Here is a 16189-nt window from a genome sequence, read left to right as displayed (position 1 = left end):
CGATGCTGGGATGCAACCGTGATCCTGATGAAGCCTCTGCCCTCAGGAACCTTCCATCTTGCGGGGCGACCCCTTCCGTCTTCTGTCCTAGAATTGCCCACCCAGCTCCTGGTTTTTACTGGTCATGCTTCATTCATTTATTCAGTAAATATTTGTGGAGCATCTACTAAGTTCCAGGCCTTGTGCTTGGTGCGAGGCTACAATGAGGAGGAAAAGAGAGACGAGTCCTACCTTCATGAAGCTTCCAGTCCCCACCTTGACTTAATTCTCTCACCAGAAAGAAGGCCACTCCTCCCTCCCTCTCCCTCAACACTTAGCTCAAGCCTCTTCTAGCATTTGCATCACTGTAATTATAATACATCTTTCTATCTCCTTTTAAACCATGGGCACCTTGAAGGCAACAATCTCAACTTTCTCTCCTGAGCACCTTGCGCTCCTTAGTGTCTGGCACATAGAGGAGCTCAATAAATGTTTTTTGAATGAATCAATAATTGCATGAATTTACAAATTCATGAACCTGTGGAACCGTAGATCAGTCTGCCCTGACCTCGTGCCCCGTGTCTCTTGGGTGAGGAACTCAGGGATCAATAATCTGTCAGCACTCAAACACTCCTCATGATTTCAAGGACTTCTAAACATAAACCAGCTGGTCCACGGGTCATTTCTTCTTCCAGAATGGATCTGCCATTGAGAGAAAGAACAAATACTACCTTCGGCTTGTGTTTGCAGTACTGTTTTTTGCAGGAAAGCAAACATAATTATATATGGTTTAAATGAAATAAACTCATAGTAAGGAGAACAAATGAGTTTATTTGTGACTCTTGGATAGATACCATTAATATAGCTACAGTAAGAAAAAATATACATACGATGGCTTAAAGAAGCTAGAAGCTTTTTTTACCTGTCATGTAAAAGCCCAGGAATAGTCTGGTATCAAGGTTCTGCTCCATGAAATCCTCAGCTTGTGGCACCATCAGTCCCTAGGATATGGCTCAGGGTTCAAGATGGGCTCCAGATGTCACATCGACCTCCATGCAGCAGAATGGAGAAAGAGGAGGATGAAGGGACAAAGGGCAAACACCAAGTTTCCTGGAAGCTGTCACAAAGCACTTCAGCTTACATCTCATTGGCCAAAACTTAGTGATATGACCACATATAATTATAAAAGAAATTGGGGAAAGTAATCTTTATTTTGGGCAATGACTTGTCCAACTAAAAGCTATTTTACTATGGCCTAAAAGGAGTAGAGACGTGAGGGATACAATTAGAAGTCTCTCCTGCAGATACTAAAACTGAAGTGTTGTTAGTGATTATTCAAGCACTTTTGTATTCTAACTATTGCAGGCTGAAGTCACAATGATGAACTCCAAGTGTTCATCTACTGTGCTAGGATCATACTTGGTACTGCTCTGGTTGTCGATACCTAGGAGGTGGGAGGAGTGAGGTAGAGGAAAGAGTAGGGAGGCAGGTGATGGGAGCCTGGACCAAGGCGGTGGCAACAGGATGGAGAGGAGGAGGCAGAGTGGAGAGAGAGAGGGCAGGATCAACAGGACATAGTGATGGGATATTGGAGGAAAGGGAGGGGGAGGGTTTAGAATGATTCTCAGCTTTGAAAGCAAATTAGATCCTGGTAATTGGACTAAAAAGGGTGGTTTAGAGATTACGTTAGACCGGTAGACTTAACTGCTACAAATTGACCTGAAATCTCTCCATCTGTTACTTCTTGCCATGAATTTTCTGTCGAATGGACTAATGAGGTTAATAAACTTCTCCAAGTAGTTAATCTTTCACAGGAAAGATTTCACAGGTCTTAGTGACTCACTCTAGCCAGCTATAATGTTCCCTCTCCTAATTCAGTAAACTACTCCTTAAAATTCTGAGTTCTTGAGGCATTCTTACTTCAAGTGCCAGAATTTCTCACTCGAGTAAGCTGAAAATATGGAGAATCTATTCCCCAAGAGAGTGGAATTGGTATTGCCCTTTTTACAGTTGTGTAATTTAAAACATATTGGATATTTGAGGGGTTTTTTAAAGATTTTATTTTTCCTTTTTCTCCCCAAAGCCCCGTGGCACATAGTTGTATATTTTTAATTGTGGGTCCTTCTAGTTGTGACATGTGGGACACTGCTTTAGCATGGCTTGATGAGCAGTGCCATGTCCGTGCCCAGGATTCGAACCAGCAAAACCCTGGACCTCGGAAGCAGAACCCCTGAACGTAACCACTCGGCCATGGGGCCAACCCTGACACAATGCCTAGTTCAATAAATGCTAGTTTCTGTCTCCTTCCAAAGTACTTTCTTTTTTTATGCATTCATTCGACAAACATTTCCTCTGCAGTTACTGTTTTAGACACTGTGCTAAGTGTTGGGGAGCAAAGTTGAATGTCATCATGGAAAACAAAGTTAGAGTTTTTTTTTCACTTCTGGATGTCGAGGTAAATTCTGACCCTCTACACCCACGTGCCTGTCTGCAGGACTGGGAGTTCCTGAGGGCAGGGAACATGCCCATCTTTGTTACCTTTATATCCCCAAGCCTTAGCACATGTACTTCTTAAATGAATGAATATATGACCAAGGTCCAAGGAATTAAGTCAAAAATCCAAAAGTAGGACTGGAGTCAGAGAACTAAGATGGTCATGGATGTTCAGACATTATTGGAGACAATTCCATGAATGTTGAGTGTCTGCCAGGGTGCCCCTTCCAAATGGGGCCACCACCCTCTGCTAGAACAGCTATTGGAGGGAGGTTGGGGTTCCTAAAGGGCAAGGGGCAGCATATGACCATAGGTGAGAGCTTGGGCTCTGGAATCAGACATTGAAGCATGTAACCATAATAAAGGCTGACGAATCTTCCAAGAGGGGACCTCCAAGATCCAAGATATAAAAGACTATAACGGGCAAACCTAGCTAGTCTAAGAGTCCAGAGAAAGCCTCCTTGAAGAGTCCTATAGGCTGCTCACTGCACAACTGAGGGGTTAGCATCATGGTTGGAAATCTAGCCTGTTCTCCCCAAGGAGAGACCTTGGAGTCTCCTTAGCATCATGGTTGGAAATCTAGCCTGTTCTCCCCAAGGAGAGATCTCTCTCCACTCCCCAAGCTGGACACCTTGGCCCAAGGCTGTGTCTGCCCCACAGGAGTTCTTTTCTCTGTTCACACAAAGGCCCCACAGTTCACCAAGCCACACCCCCACAGTTATGGACATCTGAAAGCTGAAGATAAGTAGATTTTTTCCAGGCAAAGTTTAGGCCAGAGGACCAAGGAGGGGAAATAGCATGTGTGAGATCTAAGGATTTAAAAGAAGGCCTGATATACTTGAGGCACTGAAGGGAATTTGGCATGGCTGGGGTGTGGAGTTCGAAGGCAAGACTAGTGAGTGAGGCTGGAAAGGTATTCATTAAAGTCAGCATTTTCTGTGAGTTTACTAGTTACACTGTGCTAATGGCTCTGCATGTATTACTTTATTGAGATCACAGAGGTTAAGTGACTTTCCCAAAGTCATATATGGGAAATAGTGGAACTATGATTCAAAGCCAGGTTTAACTGCAGAGCCCATGCTCCAAACTACTTGTTTCATGACATCCAAAGATTTGTAAGGGTGGATTGCAAAGGGACAAAACTGGAGGCAGGAAGGCCAGTTAGGGAATAGTTGCAAAAATCCAGATACGAAATGCTGGTGGACTTAAGATGGCCTTGGAAATGGGAAGGAGTGGAGGGATTCCAGTGAGATTTCGGACATAGAATCTACAGGATTTGGTGGTTGTTTGAATATGGAGGGCAATTATGAGAAGAGGGCGGAGGCAAGGATGACTCCTTATTTTGTGCCTTTGTGGATGGCTCGTCATTTGCTGAGATAGAAAACAGTGAAAGAGGAACAAGTTTGGGAGGAAGGTGCCTGTCAAGTTGGAAGCACCTGTGGCACATCCAGGTGGAGATGTCCAGTGGCCGCTCAATGCTTGGGCCCGAACCTCAGGAAAGCCTGTATAGTTAGTGACATTGACCTATAATTGGTAATTGACCCACAGAGTGGGTGGGTTAGAGCACAGAGTGAGCAGACCAGAGAGTTCCTGCTAGGACAATCATGCTAAAGCAGTAGGACTTTTCCCCAGATCCAGCTGTTGAGCTTTATAAAGTAGAATCTTACCCTTGATTTATCTGTGTCCTTTACAAGAACTATTCTTCAGAGGTTTATGGAGGGTCATAGACAAACTGGAACCAGAGATCTGTGATGAGGAGGCACAAAAAAGGGGGGCTACCATAATAAATAAAGAATAAATGGCCTTTTCTGACATTTTTATTTGATTTAAAGTCAGATTTAAACCTAAATATGACTCATTCTGTATTTTCTATAAGAACATATGTGCTGAATAAAATATCATTAATATTATTATGCTACTACCAGGCCAATTCTATGCATTATTCACGCATAAAAATGAATGGATTAAAATCTAGTGGCAATATCAGTGGAGGCCTTAGCTTATCAATGGCCTCTTTAAAACGTGGCGCCTCACAACTGAACACAGTCCTTTCCTGATATGGGCAATTGAAGTGTTCTGTACTTTACGTGAAATGCTATAAAAATGAGACTCTAAGCCATGCCTTCCCCAACTGCTACCTCTCAGCCTCTCTAAATGGAAATTCTGAGCCACCTCTGTTGCAGTCATCATAACAAGATGAGATTTAGGCTTAGTTGAATTCATTTTGTCTCTCTTTTCTTTTAGAAAGCATCACAGACAGTCTCTACATGATGCGGCTTCTAAAGACTCAAGGACCACCCGCCTCACTAGTCTGCAGTGGAGAAGGCAGAAATGGAAATTCAAATGCCACGGCTTCCATCCTGTTATTAGTCACTCTGTAGACATGTGCCCCCACCACAGGGAGTGAACTGCACCACGGGGGGAAGTTCTCAGGGCCCCCAAACCACCAGCAGTCTTGTCTCTCCCCCTGGAGAAAAAGCAGAACTATGGCGTTTTACAGCTGCTGTTTGATCCTCGTGGCCTTTACCTGGTGCACTTCTGCCTACGGGCCTGACCAACGAGCCCAGAAAAAAGGGGACATTATCCTCGGGGGGCTCTTTCCTATTCATTTTGGAGTAGCAGCCAAAGATCAAGATCTAGAATCAAGACCAGAGTCTGTGGAATGTATCAGGTAAGGGAAGGAACCAAGACTCTCTTCTGGGTGGTTGGAGAAAAGCTATCCCAAACTCAAAAGAATTTACTCAAACTCTCTTTTCAAAACGGGTGATTGGTACTCATGCTGAAGCTTATTAGTGTCCCCCCCCCCCCGACTTTGTTTGAAGAATTTTTTCCAAAAATAAAATGTCAAAGACACTGAGTAGAAAAACCCATGGCCTGTTGGAGCATATGCCCGGTCACTTGGTAACTGAGTCATCATTGTTCACCTGGCAGCAGTGTTGCTTAATGGAAGACTGAGTACCTAGAAGGAAATTTGTTGTTAGTCTTACAAACCCGAGTAGTAAAATCTCCCATTGACCTTAAGTGCCCCAAAGGTCAGGAATACTTGAGTGTTGGCTACCTCACTCTTTTTTTTTTTAAGGGTGTTAAACTTGAAAGAAACCTCAGTGGTTGGCATGACCCAAGCATCTTCGAAATGCAGGCCATGGCATTTTGGAACCCCTCCCATTGGAAAGTCTTTCTTATAGAAAGCTGAAATGCCCCTGCCAACACAGCATGGAGCACAGATGGAGAAATATAGAATCCACTAGTCTCTCTCTTCAGCCATTTGAAGACAGCTAATGTGTCCCCTTGAGTCATTTCTTTTCCAGGTCGAATAGTCTCAGTTTTCTAAACAATTATTTCATGACATGATTTCCAGACCTCTCATCATTGCAGTTGCCCTCCATTGGATGCTCCCTAATTATCATGACTCTTAGGATATGGTCTCTAAAAAATAGACACAATTTCTTCCAATAGGCTCTGACTTCTGCCGAGTACCGTGGGCTGTATAGCACCTCTCTTCATCTGGACATCAGAGACTGCACCCCAAGTCTTGACCCATCTTCTAGGAGAAAAAAGCACTTTCTCTCTGAGTCTTGCAACTTCCAGAAGGGATCCAGCGCTTTTCCTGGGTCTTCCTGATAGCTGGAAAATGAAGAGGAAAACTAGGATTATTCCAAGAAAACTGGATTTCTGTTCATGTTCTAATGAGAGCTAGAAAATTAGATAGCATTTTCACATTTTTCTTATGAATGCAGAAAACCTAAGTGCAGAATTTCACTGATGCCGAATATATCCTTCACATAACCCAGATGGACAAATATCCTCTTTGTTGGACCCTGCTGGACAGAGTTGTGCATGTGCCATTATATACCTCTTAATCACTCTGCAAGTTTAAAACAAATAATTTAAAAAATAAATGAAGGAAACATAAAGAAAATGACTAAGAGAAAACATCACATTAAAAATTAGACCAGGACCTTTAGGAACCTAAACAACACAGTGCGTGTGTGTGTGTGTGTATATATATGTATATATATATTACCAATACAGATTGTATTTCTGTATTTCTATGACATTGTATTTCTCACCTCCTGTCATTGAGGTCGAGTAGTAAGACCATGATATACAGAGAGAACCTGCAGAGCTGTTATATTTTTTCCTTGGGGCACTGATACACTGATTCAGCACATTTCTCGAGCCCTCACTCTGAGCCAAGACTTGGGAGAGTGACAACAATGTCACTGACCCTAATTCTCTTTGTTAACTTGCTTGATTTTTATTTAAAATAATGTTCTTTGAAAAGCAACGCATGCTCATTTTTTAAAAGTAGAAAGTATAAATAAAACAAAAGCACGTAATTTTAAAACTCATCATTCCACCGCCCAGAAATAATCACTGTTTGTGAACAACCTTCCAATGCATAATATTCATTTGTGTGTTTACAAAAATGAGATCACTGATTTCCTTTTCCCCTTTGACCTCCAGGAATGCCATAGTCTAAATTTGTGACTGCAAATGTGAGGTGATTTTTAGGCTCCCACATGTTAAAATCCTAATCTGTTTATATTTTCCTGAGTCCTTTTTCTTTTTAAATCTCTATATTACTTTTATTAAAGTACCTCACATCAGCTGTTTCAAATTCTTTGCTGCATGAGGCGTACAAATTATTCGTTCTGTTACTAAGAACAACCTTCCTTGTTATTGCTCCCTGACTCTGTTGAGACACCATGCTGAGAGCTGTGCATAATTACCTCGTGTTCATAGCCACTCTGTGAGGTAAGTGTTATCCCCATTTTACAGAGAGGATTTTGAGTCTCAAAAATCATGACGTCATGAAACCAGTCCCTACTCTAAACAGTTGACCCAAAACCCTCCCATTTTCTTCCATTTCTTCTTTCTTCCAGGTATAACTTCCGGGGGTTTCGCTGGTTGCAAGCTATGATATTTGCCATAGAGGAAATAAACAGCAGCCCGGCCCTTCTTCCCAACATGACGCTGGGATACAGGATCTTCGACACTTGCAACACCGTTTCTAAAGCCTTGGAGGCCACCCTGAGTTTTGTGGCCCAGAACAAAATTGATTCTCTGAACCTTGATGAATTCTGCAACTGCTCGGAGCACATCCCCTCTACCATTGCGGTGGTGGGAGCAACTGGCTCAGGCGTCTCCACGGCGGTGGCCAATCTGCTGGGGCTCTTCTACATTCCCCAGGTAGCCTGCCTCCTTGGACGGGGCAGTGTGGGCAGGGGTCAGGAGAACAGGCTCGGAGGAGTGCCGTGCCCAGGCTCCATACACTTTGCTGTTTTCCTACCTCTGGCTTCACATTGGCACCACCGACACTTTAGTTAATCTAGTGCTTCGAATTATAGAAGCCCTGAGATTTACATTTAGTGAACTGTATCATGACCATTTGGGATTTTGAGACCTGAGTGTCAACAGCATCCCCTGGACCTGCACAACTCCTCTAAAATTCTTTTAAACATACCTTGTATAAAACTTTGTCTTTTTGTTCAGTGTTCAGTTATTTTCCACTCCATTTCTTTAGTAAATGATCTTTATTCTGCCTTTACGAAAAGGAATGAGACAATATGCTGTAAATCCCACCTTTCAAACCCAAAATATCTGTCCCCAATCCTATTCCCTTAAAAGTCTGCCTCTCTACTGTCCGGTCGAAAGTTTAGCGCAGAGGGAGGCAGAGCAAATTTTCTCACAAAACTGGAACTTAATTATTGTCTTGCACATTCTAGAAATGGAATATACTCTATTTGATTCAAAAATATTTATAAAGCATGTATGAATAAGCAGGCTGCACCCTGTAGGAACTCAGCCGAGGTGAGGAGACGTCTGCATTTTCAGATACTAACAATTCACTGAACGAGTGCTTTGATAAACATTTGTTCAAAGTTGCAGATTTTTTCCACCAAAAAAAAGACAGCGAACTCTAAATGTCATTTTATAACCTGATTTTTTCCCCTTAACGCTATAGAGCAAATCTTATTTCATGTTAATATTTATAGATCTATGACATCATTTTATAATAGTGAAGAATTGGAAACAACCTAAATGTCCGTGGATGGGAGAGTCAGCTCCATTGTAATACATCCCTTAAGTCAAATTTTCAATTAAATTATAAATCCCACTTCAATTTTATTTTCTCAATGTCTAATATTTAAAATTTGTATGAGTACATTTGATAAATTCACATTTCTACTTTGGGAGGTCTCTATTTCTTTGGTGATAGCCGTTATCCCTTTATATACACGTGACAACTGAGAAGTTTTCTCATCATTTCCCGAATCCTTACTTCAGGGAATTAAAGGTGTTTCCCACGGGGAAGCCCTGGTTCTGTAACTTTTGGCCAGAATGATCTAACAAAGCCCACATCAGTAAATGTATTGGGCAAGATGCAAATATGCGTCTTTTAAATTTGGCCTACTGCTCAGGATTATTTGAGATATACAGTTAAAGTAAGTTGTCGTGGCCAACAGGCATAAGATGTAATTGCCATCAAGTAAAGAAAGCACATGAAGAGGAGAGTTTTAATTCTTTGTGGTTTGGATGAAAGATAAGGTTAAGCTGAATGCGAATTATAGAAGTGCTGAGAAGACCATAATGACTATCAGTCAAACCAATGTAAGTGTATCTACTGCAGTGGTTCTCTGCCGTGGCTGCATGTTGGAATCACTTGGGAGCTTTAAAAATACTGATGCCTGGGTCTCACCCTGCAGAGATCCTGGTTTAATTGGTATGAGATGCGATCTCATCTCAATTCTGGGCATCGGGAGTTTTGAAAGCTCACAAGGCAATTCTACTGTGCGGCAGAGCTGGGAAGCATGGCACTGCAGAGTGGGGACAGAGGCCCAGTGGCATTTCTTATGCCACTCACGCCACCAAGTGGATGGAACAAGCAGATTAGCTAGAACAATTTGTGGTCAGAAGTTTTCTGAATCATTCATGAAATTCTCCCCTCTTACAATAAAAAAGTTTTGTGGGTTTTTAAGGTTTTTTTGGAGGGGGGTGGTTAGTGAAGTGATGTTTACCCCCGCTTTTCTAGTTTGCTTTTTAAAAACTGGATAAATAGAAATGCATTCTTTAAGACAAACATATCCATGGGGGATATATTTGTTTGTAATTTTTATCCCTTTAAAACCCTTTTCAGCCCGTTTTTCAAAAGAAGATCAAGAAGCAATAATGGATGAATTTACAAAACGCCTGAGTAGGTTTTTCATTTGCAAAAACGTGATTCAGAAGCCTGTTGTTTGGGTTTGCAAATGGAGCTCTCTAAAAACAATAACATCTCAACAAATTACTTTAACTACCTGTCTACCTCATGAACTCTCATAGTAGATCAAGAAGGGGGTTATTTTGATAAAAGAAATAACGTTTGTCAATTTTGTATTATAACTTCCAAAATCAAAGCTCTTGTCAGCAAAATCATGCCTGCCCTTTAGCAAATTTGGGCCAGATCTTTCCTACATCAATGCCTTTTAGGTTTTTTGATGCAGAAACTATTCATTGATAAGAAGGAACATTTTGGAAAAATTCATTTTCAAGCAGTGAACATAGAAAACTGTTTCAACTGGTGAGAAATATTAAAAAGGCATTCACCCAAAGGTCTTCAACTTGTTTTTCGTAAGAAGTTTAAAATCTCTTTAGCAAACTGGAGAACCAGAAATATTAAAACACTCTCCTTCATTACCACGAAATTCTATTAAGTGTAAAAATGCTTTGGACTTCAGAAGAAGTGGTCCAGTACCTTGGAACTTCCTAAGTGGTGGGCCCAGACACACGGGGGGCTGCAGATGGGCCAAAGCCCGCCAAGATATTGATCCCCTAGAGGTTTCGGACGGCTAGGGGGAGCCCAGGGTGGTCAGAGCACCCCCTCCAGGGTTAGTCAGCCTTCTCCATTAACCCCATCTTCTGTGTTTGCCACAATGTGGTAAAAGGTTGGGAAGCTCTGCACTAAGAAACGCTTTCCATGGCAATTGGCTACTTCTTCAGGCAATGATCCTTTACCGTGAAAGGTAAGGCTTCCTCCCTGGGTGGCCAGCACCCATGCTCAAATGTGGAACTGGCTCTGTCTTAGAAAGTGGAAACACATCGAGGCAGCTTTTCCAGGGTTCCTTTCCAGCCTCTCTAGTTTGTGGAGATCCACATCAAAAGCCTGTCAAGAGGCCTCAGCCATCAGCTGAAACTGAACAGAGGAAAGGGCTCTGGGTAGTGGTGGAACTCACTGAGAAGCCAGGAGAGGAAAGAATGTTTTTCTGACTGTATTTAATGGTGGGCATCATTGTTATTGTGGTGCAGGGCAATTGAGCCTAATTGAGCTTAAAAGATAAACAATTCTTAGAAATGACTGCAATTGAAGGTACTTTTATCTAAAGTAGTGTGGGGGCAGGGGAGGGGGGCACAATGTCGGGGAGGGGGAAGAGGGAAGAGCTGGAGACAGGGGAAGAGAGAAACTAGCAGAATAGGAAAGGGGAACCCCTTGGGGCTCCTCTGAAGAGCCTTAGGTTCATAACCCATAGGGAACCTGATTCCTTCCGAAGTGAGTCATGGACAAAGTGCTTATCACAGTAAAGGGGAAGCTAAAATGTTCAAATGAGAGCCTGGACCCAACAGGCAGACGATGTAGATGGATATATTAGAACCAGTGAGGCAACACCGAGGTGGGTAGGAGCAACTACAGAAGAGCACATAAAGACTGTCCTTGAAAAGACAAATAGACCCTACCATTATTGGGTTGATTTCATGGCCAGACCCATTTTTGAAGGTAGCATTGTGAAGAACCACCCTCCGGGAATTAGAACGCACCCCATAGACTGACAGATGCTTGAGTGTTCACACTGGAGAGGAACAGATTCTGGTCGTTCTCACTCTTTCATCCTGTCTGCAGTGAACAGCATGTTTGACAAATTTGCTTAATGAATGCTCAAAAAACCACCTCCACACAGCCTTGAGTAGTCAAATTAAATTGCTGTCAATTTTGCAGAAGTCAGTTGCTCATTCATTCTGTGTTCTGTGTTCTTTCCAGGTCAGCTATGCCTCCTCCAGCAGACTCCTCAGCAACAAGAATCAATTCAAGTCCTTCCTCCGTACCATCCCCAATGATGAACACCAGGCCACTGCCATGGCAGACATTATTGAATATTTCCGCTGGAACTGGGTGGGGACAATTGCAGCTGATGACGACTATGGCCGGCCAGGGATTGAGAAGTTCCGGGAGGAAGCAGAGGAGAGAGACATCTGCATTGACTTCAGCGAACTCATCTCCCAATACTCTGATGAGGAAGAGATCCAGCATGTCGTGGAGGTGATCCAGAATTCCACAGCCAAAGTCATCGTTGTTTTCTCCAGTGGCCCAGACCTTGAACCCCTCATCAAGGAGATCGTCCGGCGCAACATCACGGGCAAGATCTGGCTGGCCAGTGAGGCCTGGGCCAGCTCGTCCTTGATCGCCATGCCCGAGTACTTCCATGTGGTTGGAGGCACAATTGGATTTGCTTTGAGGGCTGGGCAGATCCCAGGTTTCCGGGAATTCCTGCAGAAAGTCCATCCCAAGAAGTCTGCCCACAATGGTTTTGCCAAGGAGTTTTGGGAAGAAACGTTTAACTGCCACCTCCAAGAAGGTGCTAAAGGACCTTTACCCATGGACACTTTCCTGAGAGGTCATGAAGAAGCTGGTGGCAGGCTAAGCAACAGCTCCACTGCCTTCCGACCTCTCTGCACAGGGGATGAGAACATTAGCAGTGTCGAGACTCCTTACATGGATTATACACATTTACGAATCTCTTACAATGTCTACTTAGCCGTTTACTCCATTGCTCATGCCCTGCAAGATATCTATACCTGCTCACCTGGGAGAGGGCTCTTCACCAATGGTTCCTGTGCAGACATCAAGAAGGTTGAGGCTTGGCAGGTACATCCTTCATTAGATAGCAGTTTCCTGTGGGGTAAAACAGAGTTGGGCTGATCCAGGCAAGACAGATAAAGTGGTTACCTCAAAAAAGGCAATATCTAAATGAGGTCACTACTGTAGCTTTGGATTCAAATTGCCTTTTCAAACGTCTGAGCAACTGACTTCTGCAAAATTGATAGTAATTTAATTTGATTATCTGTTTAAAGCCTTGGCTCAACCGTTCTTTCGTCCAGTAGTTCAGAATACCTAGAATATGGCCCCTAAAAGTTTTTAAATATTGTGGAACAGATTTAGTACTGAGTGGAGTGTTGTTCTAATGCTCACATTAATACTTGTGAGTAACAAGTATTTGTGGAGTACCTATTACATTCCATATGCTAAGGGTCATAAAACTACTGGGTTCTTATGTTTAGCCACCACTTTCACTATTATATTACTCACAGCCTGTGCTGGACCACGCAACAGCCCAACTAAGCTTAGGACACAAGCATATCAAGGGCACAGAAAAAACTCTTCTTAAAATAATTTGATATTGGATATCTCAAAAAGAAGTACTGAAGTAGTTATCATAGAAAATAATCAGAACTTAAGTGGAAGTCCTACACTCATTTTATAATTTAGTCTTGCTTTGTATTTTTAAATTATACATAGGAGAGACATCATCATCTTTTTCATTTCATAGAACTTCTGAAGATAAAAGTTTGGCCCAACGTAGATCCTACATAGCCATTCATGTCTTACATATGTACCTTGATTTTTCAGACTGTTTTGTACTCCTTTTGTATTTTCCTTAGTTCCAGATGACTGTCAGAGACAGTGCATGATAGTGGGGGAGAAAAAATCCCTGTTGAGTTAAATGACCCACCCTCCAGCTTCAGCTCCAGCTCCCTCATTTACTAGCAGCAGCATCTTCGGCAAGCCACTCCTCTAAGGCACTCTCTCTTCCTCTATAAGATGGCCCTAATACCTAGTCTGCTTTCTGCCCAAGGTTTTTTTTGGATGAAATGAAATGATATATGTAAAATCAATTTGTAATTTTCAATTTTCTGTTTCACCATCTAAACAGATGGTGATTATTGTAGTAGGATTTCACTATGCCTCTAATTAATCAATTAGGCAAAAATGATAACTAAGACAGCTTTATATACAGAAACCAATCACCACAGAGCCCTGGGAAAAAATACCAAGAAACAAAGAACATACAACCTCAGTCAGTCATTTTAGAGATTCTCTTGGGATGAGGAGTGACTGTCCACGCTGGTAGAATGAGCCAGAACCTGAAAGTTCTCAGTCCTTCTTGTGTGGGGGAAAACTCACTCAGACATCAGTGTTGGCTAAAGTTCCTAATCTCTATGGGCTACTTAAAGTTTCATTCCTTGCACTGCACCCTGCCCCCAACTCTGGCAAAGAAAGAGGGTCTCTAATGAAGGGCAAACACCAAGAAGACTTCAGGATCCATGATGCTAAAATGTGGAGTTTTAAGAAGGAAGAATGAAGGGATAATCTTTCAGTAGTAAATACTATTGCCTTGCCTCTCTTCCCTTCCATGTCCCCTGGAAGGAAAAGCTCAGATCTTGAAAACTCTGCAGGATCAGGTTGGGGTTGAAGGGAAAAGAGGCTTCCAGTGGGCAATTTGACAGTTCCACTCTTCAGTGACTCCTCTCCCAGACAAGGAAGTAAGATCCGGGTGGTCAAAACCAAAGCTTGGGCATATGAGACAAAAGCCAAGAATTAGGCTCTAGTCAAGATTGGGACTTTCAGTTGCATACAATAGAAAACCCAAACCAAACTGGCATAAACAGAAGAAGGAACGTTATTAGCAGCTCATAACACTGAAGATCTCAGAAGTATTCCAGGCCCAGCTAGATGCTTTCATCTCCGTTTCTTTGCTCCTTATGCCTCAGAGTTAACAGTTTTCAGCCTCTGCAGCAGCTTCGGGCTCATAAAATCCTTACTGCTACGCTTTCCTTACTTCACAGAATCTCCTGTAAAAGTTCAAGAAATATGTTGATTGACTGGTCCAGGGTCACATACCCATCCCTGAAGCTAGGAGTGGAGTCCTCCTGAGCTACATAGACTGAGAGTAAGGCAGGGAGCTCATCCCCAAAGGGAAATCAGGATGCTACTGCCAAAGAAGGAAGAAAGAGAAGCATAGCAGCCAAAATAAAAAGTGTCCACTACACAGACACCTCAGCTGACCCTAGCACAGGTAAAGATATGTCCCACTGGCTCCCACATGGTCTGGCACACTTCACACTTCATCCGGGAAAGGAAACAGAGGAAAGCAGGATCAGAGGTCTAGGAACAGTAACATGTGGGAATTGGCCAAAATGTCCTGTGTGCTTGCTGTAAGTGTCCTTTGAGCCTCAGGGATCCAGGCAGTTGGATGGGCATTCTGGAATTTAAGATCTTGGCCATGTCTCTATCAAGAGATGGACCAGCAATTATTCACTCTCATTATTAAGACCTACATGGAAATGGATCACGCATACACTCTGTACAATTTAATCCAACTGCCTCAGCCTGGAATTCCACCCCACCTTCTCTCAATTCTCTTATAAGCCATCCTGCCTAGCAACTCCCCACAAAGCACTTATAGATAGCATTTTTGCTTAGATGGTATCCCACACCTGAAGGGCCATCAACTTTTTTCTCTTTTATCATTTTCCACCACAAACTTTTAACTCTTTTTTCAAAATTCACTTTCTCCTGGAAGTCTTTTCATATCATACTCCCCCACACACACTTTCTGACTATTCTTTTTCATCCTCGTTTTTGCCATTTCTATACCTAGCTTAAGCTTCCACGGCTCTTCAGTTGAGTGAAATGGATTCTTATTGATTAAAATTATGGCATAAGGTCAATCACAATTTTTTTCTTTCGTTGACCTTTTTCTCCCTAAAATTTATCAATCAACTCATATGCCTTAAAAGTGACAGTAGCAGGTAATTTGTGAGCACACAACACACAATTTCCTCCTGACATCCACGGCAATCTCGAGCCCTCCTCACATGGCTCCTCAGCTGTCTCTTTACTCTGACTCCTCCATTGTCCTCTAAGCTTCATAAGAGCAGGAACCGTGTATGTGTTGTTCAGCACTGTGTCCAGAACTCCTGACAACTGAATGAGTGTAGAATGAATGAACAAATGACTAGCAGTCTAGTTGATTTGACCTGACAACACTACCTAGAGTCCTTTGCAGAGAACTGTTCAACCCAACAACCCATCTTTGAAATAGTCGCTATAGCCAGAGTTCCCAAGGCTCTCACTGGATGAGCCTAAGTCACATGCCCAACAATCCAGTTTGAGTGGGACGTCATGTAAGTCAGTACGGAACTGCCCTTTTCCTTCTCTCAGGATGATCACACACAAGGCACGCTTCCTATTTTTCTCCATTTTACACCAACCACTCTCTAGTCAGAAAAGAGGCAGGCATGATGACAGAACTGTGGTGATAACAGAAGTCAAATGGAACGAATCTTTCCAGGAATTGCTGGTACTGTTTGGGAGTTAGGAGAAGGGGGATGAATTAGAGTGAGAGCCAGAAGAGTTGAAGGGGAAATAAGAAAATATGGCTGAGGTTACAGAAGGGAATTGGTCCTGGATCTTCCCTACACTCTTGGCACAGGAAGTGGGCAAGAAGCAATAGGCTCCTTGTCTGTATGAACTGTCCCTCATTATCTGTGTGACTGGAGTACTTTGTGCATCCTATCCCATCTTCCCTCTGCACTAGGAAGTGATGCCAGGTGGAAATGATGGAAATCCTAGACAAGACCGGGGGGTTTCCAGTCTCTAGTTTTTGGCTTGATTCGATTG

The 16189-nt window shown here is 42.7% G+C and overlaps 1 protein-coding gene across 1 annotated transcript in view; it reads left to right on the top strand.

Annotated features, from left to right (window-relative positions):
* Positions 1 to 16189, top strand: part of CASR (calcium sensing receptor) — an 80734-nt gene that overhangs the window by 42924 nt on the left and 21621 nt on the right. The window contains exons 2-4 of the mRNA XM_070582618.1: positions 4717 to 5143; positions 7359 to 7665; positions 11489 to 12373. Coding sequence (XP_070438719.1) covers positions 4959 to 5143; positions 7359 to 7665; positions 11489 to 12373 — 1377 coding nt within the window. The 5' untranslated portion in view covers positions 4717 to 4958. The remainder of the gene's footprint in view (positions 1 to 4716; positions 5144 to 7358; positions 7666 to 11488; positions 12374 to 16189) is intronic.

This window comes from Equus przewalskii, chromosome 18 (assembly GCF_037783145.1).
Source record: "Equus przewalskii isolate Varuska chromosome 18, EquPr2, whole genome shotgun sequence".
NCBI classification, from domain to species: domain Eukaryota; kingdom Metazoa; phylum Chordata; class Mammalia; order Perissodactyla; family Equidae; genus Equus; species Equus przewalskii.
This window is presented reverse-complemented; position numbering and strand designations above follow the sequence as displayed.